This window comes from Nematolebias whitei, chromosome 2 (assembly GCF_014905685.2).
Source record: "Nematolebias whitei isolate Nwh7 chromosome 2, NemWhi1, whole genome shotgun sequence".
Classification (NCBI taxonomy): Eukaryota; Metazoa; Chordata; class Actinopteri; order Cyprinodontiformes; family Rivulidae; genus Nematolebias; species Nematolebias whitei.
Window position 1 is genome coordinate 8,194,395 of NC_056499.1, and position 11,287 is coordinate 8,205,681.

The window sequence follows — 11,287 nt, forward strand, 5'->3', positions numbered from 1 at the left end:
GTATACTTAGGCTAATTTATTGTATTATTCAAACATGTTCAAAATAAAGCCTTATTCAAAATGTCAATTTTTTTTTATTGTTAATTTGTTTCTAAAAAGGCAATGCATGTACGCACAGAAATCCTGCTCTTTTTGTTTTATGTTCAGGACTGCAAACAGACATCACGTCACGGTGGATGGCATTTCCTCCCATGTGATCAAGCTGCAAATGTGGATAAACTTGTTGACACCCTTCCAGAAAAAATAAACAATGAACACAAAACCGATGAGACGGGAACACGAAGGCTCCAATTTAGCCTCATCGGTCTCAGAAGCCTCTACTAGAAACATTGAATCTTGCCAGTATGCATCTTGGAGATTTTTTTTTTTCTTTTTCCAAGAAGCCTGTTGTAGTTCAAACTGCAACAGCTGCTGGAATCAAAATGTGCCATGCCTTGACCCAGACTGAAAAGTTTTGGATTGTTTTCTTGGCTTTTTTAATACCTTCTGCACTATCCATCCAATCAACATGGGGCTGCATTTCTTCTTGCGCCCACATCCTGACTGAGTGACTATAGGCCCATAAACCACTTTTAAGGTCAAACACAAGTTTGAAACGTGTCTATAATGCAAAGATTAAGATTTATTTGAGCACACTGAAAACTGCTGGGTTAAAAACAACCCGTTTTATAACCCAGCGCTGGGTCAACCTTGGACCGAGCCAGACCTGCGTATAGTCTAAACTCAATAAGTTATCAGTTTCAGCTCAGATACTGCATTCAGTTCTCTATCAAACAATGGTCAAAATGATATATTTGTCAAGTTAGAGCTACTAAAAAATGATTTTAAAAAACAATTATATTTGGGCTAATATTTAAAAATTAATCCAGCCAGCTGGCGCTAACCACTGTAGCACCAGTTAACATTATTTTATAGGAACCCAAACTTTAGTTCAAACAAAAGTTATTAACAAAGTCAAGTTACATATATTCTTGCACAATTTTACAATATTATTTTGAGCTTAAAGCAGAGGTGAAGTTCGGCCAGCTTAGTTTAAAGTGGCTCTTCTTTAATATTTGGTCAAATAAACCCAATGGCCCAGCAGTTGAGTTATCAAAGTAACTCAGCAGTTTTTAATGTGAGGGTATGCAAACCTGCCCATAACTTATCTTTCTAAAATAAATAATAAACCATTTATTTTCATTTACCCTAAGACATGCAGGTAAATGCCTTTAAATGAAGTGCTTTTTACAAGAAATGCAGCAGTGTTCCTGAATGCACGTCAACAGTCAGTCCAACCAACACTTACATTTCCTGTCAGCCAGAAAGACAGAGAGTGACCCTCCAGTCCAAACAGCACCTTGATCCATATCAGCTGAGTTGTTCCTCTGGAGTCCAAAAGGTCACCGTGTGTCCTCTCTGACTGCGGATCTCAGGGGACTTCTAACAGGAGTTATCTCCACTATTGTGCAGCTCACAGACCATCAGTCATGAGGAGAAGGAGCGTTTGAAGTCAGGATGAAAGGTTTCGTTTCAGGTTCTGCTTGAACAAAAGCTCTGGGGGGAAAAAAGTGTTTCTAATGAGCTGAAAGCCACTGTTCTGTCTGTGCAGGCTGCATCCTAAACCCAGTTTAGTTGCAACTTGTCTGTCTGCTCTTCTTCCTCTCGTGCCACCAGAAATAGAAACTGCCCCAGACACATTAGCATCCCCACAACGTAATTGAATGCAAGTGAAAGCCACAGCGCGGCTTGATGGTGTTATTACGGCTTCATGTTGCTCTCCAGCTCCTCAACGCACGAGTCAATAACGCAGCAGAAGCGCGCACTTTCCGGTTTGAACGGCTGAAAAGTGAGAAATGTGGAGAGAAATCGACAAGTTTTGCGTGCGCACACGTGGACTTGGCACGAACGCACGAGCTGTCAGTCTGCGCACGAGCGTCGCTCCTGTCCTGAGAAGCATCGTGAGCACGCGGAGGGAGATGCACGCAGAGGAGCCGAGGCGCAGCTCGGGATGCTGCGGCCCAAAGTGAGGCGGAAAGTCGCGGATTTTCCAGCACATCGTCTTTTTTCTTTTTAGCGTCAATTTTTGGAAAACAAATAAACAAACAAACAAACAAACAAAAAAAAAACCTGGATGATCAGACTTTTTGGTCCTTTTCGACAACTTGAGCTTTAAAGATGCTTGTCAAACTTAGTCGATGATGAATTTTATTTTATTTCCCTCCTCTCGTTCATGCGTAACAGCGGATCCGGGGATGCTTGACTGAAAAAAATAAAAAATAAAAAAATAAGAAAGAAGAACTCCTGTGGATTCGACTGAGACCCCCCGAGTGTGGATGTTTGGACGCGTTCAGAGCCCTTTTTTGTTTTCTTTGTTCTCCTGAAAGCCCATTATTCCCTCCTCAGCTTGTGGATCTATAGGAGGCAGTTTTAGTTGTGGCTCAACGATGCGCTCCGCTGGGAGATGCTGCGTGCTTCTGCTGCTGATGGAAAGTGTCCTGCCGGACCCGGGGACCTCCAACCAAGGTGAGTCCGAACAGGAGGAGAGCAACCAGATCGCAACATTTCCAACCATTCTTTAAGAGTTGAGCACACACGGGCTGTGAAATAACCATAAATATTCAATTATGTCTTGTTTCCTGTGCAGCAAAGCATCAATGGATTTTGGCTATAAAGCTTAAAGAATCAGGTTTTCACAGACTGGCAATCTTTTCTCTGCACACAACAACACCAAAAAACAACAACAACAATAATAATAATAGTGGGCTAATAATCTGTAGGACTGCATGTTAGTTGTGTCCACGGTATAAACATCAGTATCTCTGATGAAATATATGCTAAACTCTTGAAACACCCTGATCTTTATTATCAAACTGTAAAAAAAAACAACTTAAAATTTCATCAATAAAATCAATTTGCACTTTTTCTGTTTGACTAAATTGTATAGTCGATATTTTATGTTAACATGAAGTGTAACAGTTAAATCACACTAAAAAATAAGTTTCAGTTAAACTTCATCATCATCATCATCATCGCCTTCCTTTTAAAAGCTTGATGAGATGAAGCTCGTTTCTAAAGGTGACCTGGTCAAAAACAAGTAACTAGTTACTTTTGTACTCAGTTAAATCAGGTAGTTCGTTACAAGTTTTGCGTGTTTAAAAACCTCAACATTCAATACGGCTGGAACTAGCTACAGGGACGTGCACGGACGAATTAACAAGGGTGGAAGAAGTTTTTAGACGGTAAAAGAAATTGGTCGATTTGCTGTAGATGCAATTTGTGATATGTATTTCAACTCGACTAATACCTGCCAGCTGTGCCTCGTTATCACATGTAAAGGATATAAAAACTTTTTACAGAACCTTCTCAACCTGGTCTCTCTTGTAAATGAGTCCTCGGGGCTCAATGAGACTAACCTGTATAAATAATGGTTGAATACATGAGTGAATGAAAAAACACAAGCTTTATAACAGTTTTTTAAATGTAACACTTATAGTTCTAACCCATGTGTTCTCTGCTGGATGACGAGCGCACTGCTAACCAGAAGGAAGCTAATAACCAAAATGAATCAACAACTTTGGTTAGAGATTTTAGGTTGCTGATGTTCAAGTTTGACCGTTTTTGTAAATTACAGGTAGAACATGACAATCTTGACTTTGATTTTCTTTTCCTCCCCACTCTGTTCTCTGGTGATTTTTAGATTTTTTTTTGCTGATTTGACAGAATCCCAGTTAGAATATCCACTTGTTTGGGAAGCTTTTATGACGTGTTGTGTGTTAATTTTCTTTCCTTTCTCCGCATGGGAACATGTTCACAAACAAATGTAAAAACATTGTCATCCCACATGTTGCGGAATATCTGAAAAACTCATAAGGCATGACATTTCAGTACATTTTAAATCCAACAGGACCGTCAGAGAGTGTCAGGTCCATACCAGGAACAGACCCCCCAAACTGAGCAGTGTGGTGTCTGCTGTTCAGTGCAGTGAGGGATGTTCAGACTTCTAAAATGGAGAAACTGAACCTCTCCACAGACGCGTGGCTCAAACTGGTGAGCAACAGTTTTTACCCGAGAAACAGGTCTCAGATTTTACTTGTCTAAAACTTACAATGGACCATTAAAGCTGAGCTCTAACTGTGCAAGAAGTAATTAAATTCAATTTATTTATACAGCACCAAGTCACAACAGAAGTCGTCTCAGAGCACTGAACACAAACATTCATATATAAAAATAATAATTTAACGTTATTTATCTGAGGAGCAGACTGCTTAGAATTTAACTCCATCACAGAACTCTCATCTTGAGCAAGCGTGAAGGCGACAGTGGAAAGAAAAAAACTTCCTCATGAGGAAGAAACCTTTGGCAGAACCAGGCTCAGGACAAGTGGCCATCTGCTTCGACCGGCTGGGTTTGAGAGGAACAGATACACAATGGCAGGTCAAGAATCACATGTTAAGATAGAAATAGTAACAAATGAAAACTATTCAATTTTTACAATTCAATTAAGGAAATTAGGTCAATTTGTCCTCTAGCACTGTAAGCCTATAGCAGAATAACAAGACAACCCTAACCATAGGATTTATGAAAAAGTAAAGTCTTAAGCCCAGTCTTAAAACTGGACCATGTGTCAGCTTCACAGACAGAAACTGGAAGTTGGTTCCACAAGAGAAGAGCCTGAAATATCGTCCTCCCATTCTGCTTTTGGAAACTCTAGGAACCACGAGTAAGCCTGTAGTCTGAGAGCAAAGTGCTCTGTTAGGAAAATATGGAACAATATGATCTCAAATATAAGAAGAAGCAAAGTGATGAAGTGCAGAAATCTGCTCTCTCTGACATTTATTTATTTCTTTTATTTATTAACCTTTATTTAACCAGGCGAATCCCATAATTGTGTCACAAATATTACGTCATTTTGTTCTCGCAGCAGCTCCAAGAACCCGTTCTGTGCAAAAGTTCTGGCTACAACTTTTTTCTCACAGGGGTGTAATCAAATTTGGCATTTTCAAAGCTCTCCTGTTCTTCATTCATTCATTCATTCTACCTTTTGATTTGAGAAAGCTCCCTGAACGTGAAGCGAACAAGTCCATGTCTTTATTTTTTGGGGGGGGAAATTCTTCATATTTATTAGTGTTTAATATCTTTTTTTTTTACAGTGCATGTAAACTTTTAGGGGTGAATTTAGCTCCAAAGTCTGAGTGCATATAGGCATGACCAGAGCTATAGGGGCCACAGGATGTTACAGCAACTGTCAGCCTCCGGCAAAATCTGTCAGCTGATGCTGTTGAGGTGCTTCTTTATTCCTCTGGGTGTTCTGTGGTAGGTATACACCATATATTGTGTTGTGTGTGTGGCACACCTGGTTCTAGTTTATGTAAGGGGTTAACTCTTGTAACTATTTTAGGAAATTATCCGACCTATAATCTGATTATGTGGATAGTTTCTACAGCTGCAAAAAAAGTACAAGACATAATGATGTTGTCTCTCCTCAGCCATATTGAGTCACAGCAGTAAAAAAAAAAAAAGTTGCCATAATGTAATTTGCTCTTGACATCTCTCACTTTGCACATTTGCAGAGGTGTGTTTAGTATTCCACCCCGGATGTTTCATGTTTAGGCCATGCGTTTTAGACGACAGGAGTCCTACCGCTGGCCAAATGTCAGTCTCCTCATTTGTGTGTGCGTGCGTGTTTGTGTGTGTTTTCCCACCAGGATGCCTGTCTGCCTGTGATGGTGACAGGCTTGAAGAGGAGCCGGGTAGACTCGGGGGGAACTTGGAAAAAAAATTGACAACGTGATATGTTTAAAATATAGCAAGAAAGACCCAGTGTCTGTTAGATTATAACACGTGTGAGTGTGTTCTTAGGCTCAAAACGATGAGCAGGGAGAGGAAGTCTTTGTTTAACAGGTTATTTATTGACCATAAATTTTTTTTAGGTCAAAATAATTCAAGGTACTGGAAAAAAAATAAAGGATAAAATATATCCTTTGTGTGTATGTGTGTGATGGTGATGGTACATTTCAAGGTCAAACAGTTTGAAAACGCAGTTCCATTGTGCACTTTTAGTGTTGTTTGTGACTCATGCAGGTTATCCTTCCTCTCACGTGTGTAAATTCATCATATACAGTTGTAAACAAATTAACTGGATATGTTCCTCCTGAAACTTAAGATTCTCACTAATTACTCAACTGTAAATTTTGCTCTAAATGTTAGGTAAAACATTTTTTCACGTCTCTAATCGATTGATCAAAGTATTGGCTTATAAATTTATCAGAATCTGATTTATGCCATTCAGAGTGTCTGAGACATGGAAGAATGAAACGTGTTCCTCAGGCAAGTATAAAATCAATAAAATAACACAAAAAAAAAGTGTTTTTTCACTTTGATGCAGGGGTTACCACACAAAACATTTAGCAATTATTTACGTCGAATGCCTCACTCAGTCTGGGCTTGAACCTGCAACCTCAGCAGTGGCAGCTGGTGGAGTTTTATCCTGGAAGGGGGGGGGGGGGGGCTATAACTCCAAAATGGACAAATATATACAGTATATATGTATATATAACTGTATGTATATATATATATATATATATATATATGTGTGTGTATATACAGTTAAGAGAGAGAATGAGAATGTAGCTGTAAGTTTAAAACACCTACAGCACTGGAAGGATTTATGGGGCTTCAACTGATTACCTGGTTCGAAACTAGAGTTAGCTTGCCATCCTCAGCAATAGACAGAAACTTGGCATGTGTGAAACAGACCTAAAAATTAATAACCCTGGGTTTTATCAATATCAAAAACCATCATAAATTTAAGCAATGCATGTGAATGTTTTATCATCATTACTATAGTAATATAAGTTCCATCCATCCATTATCTTTACCTGCTCCTGCTTCTTCCATTTTGGGTCACGGGGGTTGCCAGTGCCCATGTCCAGCAATCACTGTCCGAGGGGCAGGGTACACCCTGGACAGGTCGCAAGTCCATCACAGGACCACAAATGAGACAAACAACCATTCACTATCTCACTTACACCTATGGACAATTTAGAGTTACCAATCAGCCTAACACGCATGTTTTTGGTCTGTGGGAGGAAACCGTAGTACCCAGAGAAAACCCACACATGCATTGAGAGAACATGCAAACTCCACCCAGAAAAGCGCCCGGACCGAAATTTGAACGGGCAACCTTCTCGCTGAGAGGCATCAGCTCTACCACTTGTGCCACCGGGCTGCCTACGATCTGTTCCGGGACCAGAAATAATAATAATAATAAATAATACATTTAAAAAAATCTGTTCTAGTACCAGAAGCACTATTTGTATCGTGCGCCCGTATTCTTGGCGCAGAAGTGGTGCGCCCAGAATCTTCCTATTGCTTGTAATGAAGAGGAGCTACTGCACATGTACAACTTTTAATGAGAGTCTGTGGGCAAAGATTCTAGCACCGCCCGGACAGAAATACATCATCACTCAGAGACAACATTTTTGAAAGAAACAACTTTACTCATCATTAACTATAAAATATTTGGTAACACTTTATTTGAAGAGGTCTTCATAAGGCTGACATGATACTGTCATAAGCATGACATGACCTGTCCTGAACATGAATGAGTCTTTAAAACACAACAACAACAAAAAATTACAGATATTTTGAAATATTGTTATTTTATTATTTCATTTTTATTCAAAATTTTTAAGTCTTCAAAGTAATATTGTGAGTGGTGGGGTGGCACCCTAGCGCCCTCTATTGACCAGCTGCTACTGAACCTCAGGATTACAAAACTGTGGTACTAAGCTACCACAGCCCTTAAAATAAAGCATAAAAAGACCTAAAGTTACTTTAATTAAGTTAAAATCCAGAGTACAGTTTGAAATACAATGTTCATGAGCCTCAGGGATTAATAATATTTAATAGATGTGGTTCTGCATTATTTTGCATGTTAAGTTTTCTCAAAAAGCGTCTTGTCAGATGGAATTCAATGTCAGTGTTTTGAGTATTTTTGTGTTCCACAGTGCAGTGATTTTTTCTCCAATAAAAACAATTTTATTTGCATCGAAGCTGAAAAAGTTGTCACTATAGTGACAGTTACAGAAACACACAGAGCTGTGACACTAACTGGCTGCAGTGCTTATTTAAACCTTCTCTATTTAACAGTGATGAGCAGATCCAGCACTGCAAGCAACATTTTCATATGTCAGGAGACTATCTGTCTCAAACTCTTCTTAAATTTGTTGAACACCATTTTCTTCTCAACTTTTTGAGGTCTATTTTAAATTAGTTGTGGAGAGTAAGGGTCATCAGCCCCAGTCTTCTTTTTCAGAGGAACAACATGGTTCAGTGTAATGAAAGTGTAGAACTGTAAACATGATAACAGGGAGTGAGGGTTAATCAGTAAAAAGTTTAGTCAGCTGCATTTTTTGTTTGAACATTTGCCACTGAAGAAAATCATGTGGATTGTTAGTTAGAATCAGCACCTCCAAATCTGAAACCATGGTCCTCAGTCAGAAAAGGGTGGATTGCTCTCTTCAGGTCGAGGATGAGGTTCTACCTCAAGTAGAGGAGTTCAAGTATATCTGGGTTTTGTTCACAAGTGAGGGAAGAATGGAGCATGAGATTGACAGACAAATTGGTTCAGCATCTGCAGTATTGTGGACTCTGTGCCGGTCCGTTATGGTGAAGTGGGAGCTGAACTGTAAGGCAACGCTCTCTGTTTACCAGTCAGTTTACATTCCTACCCTCACCTATGGTCACAAACTCTGGGTAGTGACTGAAAGAATGAGATCATACATGCAGGTGTTGAAATGAGTTTCCTCTGCATGGTAGCTGGACTTTCCCTTAGAGATAGCGTGAGAAGTTCAGTTAGCTGGGAGAGATTTGAACCGCTGCTCCTCCACATTGAGAGGAGCCAGTTGAGGTGGTTTGGACATGTCCAACTGGGAGGAGATCCCAAGGAAGACCAAGGACACACTGGAGATTCTCTGTCTCTCGTTTGGCCTGGGAATGCCTTGGAGTCCTCCAAATAGATGTCTGAACCTCCCTGCTCAAGCTGCTGCTCCCGCAACCCGACTTCAGAACAAGAGGAAGATAATGGATGGATGAATGGATGGATAGATGAATAGATGAATGGATGGATAGATGGATGGATGGATGGATGGATGAATGGATGGATAGATGGATGGATGGATGGATGGATGGAGGGAGGGATGGATTATTAGTTACAGAATTCTCTGTCAGACACCTACCATTGGGCTCATTCAATCTATATCAGAAAATTACTCAACATATATTTATCTGAAACCTCAAATGGCAAAACATCTTTAAGTATAAGAGCTATTTGTTGTGTTAAAGACGGGAGCTGGCTGCGGGCCACCGGACCCGGAAACCCTCTCCAGCCCACGTCTCTTCCCCCAGCTCGGACCTCCCACAGAAGTGGCAACCCAAAATATCAATAAATCAAGGAAACGTCAATTAAGTTTAATCAATTATATTAAATCAAGGCAGGAAAAAAGTACAGTTTACAGCGCTTGCCTTTCTGGGACAGTTCGACACGAGCAGCAACCGGAAGGGGCAGATGTCCCATGTCATTACTCATTTATAGGGTCCTAGACTCTTCCTTCACAGAAGAGGAGCACAACCTGTCAGTGTATGAGGGGGCGTGACTAAGTGTGATCTCAATGGATCTTATGTGGTTATGACATGTACAGAAGTATGAGACGGTGCTTCAAAAGCCTTCCTATATGATGTAGCAAGCAGATTAAACTCTATTCCTTGACGGATATTGAATCCCTGGGAGACTCCTTTTTAGAGTTGCTGGCCCAGTTTTACCCGGTCAGAACCGGGTCATAATTTCATTATAATCCCGTCTCTGAGCAGATCAAAAAACCCCACAACCAGTCTAGACAAAATATCTTAACATTTGTCATTCATTTATGTTCCATACAATGACAAACTTGGTTCTCTGCATTTAACCCATCACCCCTGTGATGCACCCAGGTGGAGCAGTTGTTTTAGTTGTTTTAGTTGTTTTAGTACGCCTGTCAAAGGCAGGACGTATTACGATATAGTCTCCGCCTGTTCATCTGTCCATAAACCTTTTCTTGTTTTGCCCATAACTTCTCATCCCTTCAAGATTATTTAATGAAACATCATAAAGATATGCATCATTGCTAGACGGAGCATTGCATACACTTTTCATCGTCCCAGCTTCAAGGTCAAGTCACAAATCAAGGTCTTAGTTTGTCCGACTCATCGCTATAGAATGCTGTATTGCTGTTTAAAATTTTCTCGATCGGTGCATAATGTTGCCGTACGTGTTACTGTTATTGCTTAATTGCATTTAGTAGTTTTTGATGAGTTCAAGTAATTTCTCCATAAAATCTGCAAAATAGTTTTCTTTTGCCAAAACAAACCTCTTCAATGAGACGCTGTTATGAACATGTACTTTTTCCACATATTTCTCTCAGACAAGCTGCTTAATCATAGGTCCCATCAAAGCAATGATAATGGCATTATTGCCTCTGTACAAAGATCAGTAGGATCGTTCTTTCAGACTGAAAGATAAAAGTTCTGCTTTGTCCAGGTAATGTTCGGCTGCAGCAGATTTACTGTGTATTTCACCTAACATGACATACTATTTGGTGCTTAAGCCCAAACAAACCAAAAGTAAAAATAGTGGGATTAAACTAACAATGTTTAAAGTGAAAATACCTAAAACAGCCACTGTGAACTGGTGGCCCACGGGCCATATTTGGCCTGTGCATTTGCCTGGTGAAGTATTAAAGTATTAATTAAAAAAGTGATTCAAAAGTCCTCCCAGCTCAGAAAGACTTTGCAAAGGTAGTGTCTTAGCCAGTCAGATCTAATGATGACCCAAATTAGACAAATACACAGACATGGTTGTTGTCACAAGTTCATACCATACCATACCATACCAATTTATTTATATAGCACTTAAAACAGCAACAAGGCCAACCAAAGTGCTGTACAAAAGAACCAAACATGCACAGCAGACAGGAAAACATAAAATAGAAATACATATACAAATAGCAGCAGAAGCTAACTAAAATGGCCCACAGAGTAGAGAACAGACAGGACCAAAACAAATCACACCGTGTTAAAGGCAAGCGAATAGAAGTGGGTCTTCAAGCGAGACTTAAAGACTGAGAGTGTGGGAGCCTGCCGGACACTCAGTGGCAACTCATTCCACAGTCGTGGACCTGCAACAGAGAAAGCCCTGTCACCTCTGAGCTTACGACGGGTTTCTGGGACTGAGAGAAGCATCTGGTCTGCTGACCTCAGAGAGCGCGGT

General features: G+C 40.1%; 1 protein-coding gene across 1 annotated transcript in view; it reads left to right on the forward strand.

Annotated features, from left to right (window-relative positions):
• The first annotated feature begins 2,377 nt into the window (after window positions 1–2,377).
• The window catches only part of LOC119422521 (ephrin type-A receptor 6-like), an 85,771-nt gene continuing 76,861 nt past the window's right edge, over window positions 2,378–11,287 (forward strand). Inside the window, 1 exon segment of the mRNA XM_037689901.1 lies at window positions 2,378–2,505. Coding sequence (XP_037545829.1) covers window positions 2,427–2,505 — 79 coding nt within the window. The 5' untranslated portion in view covers window positions 2,378–2,426.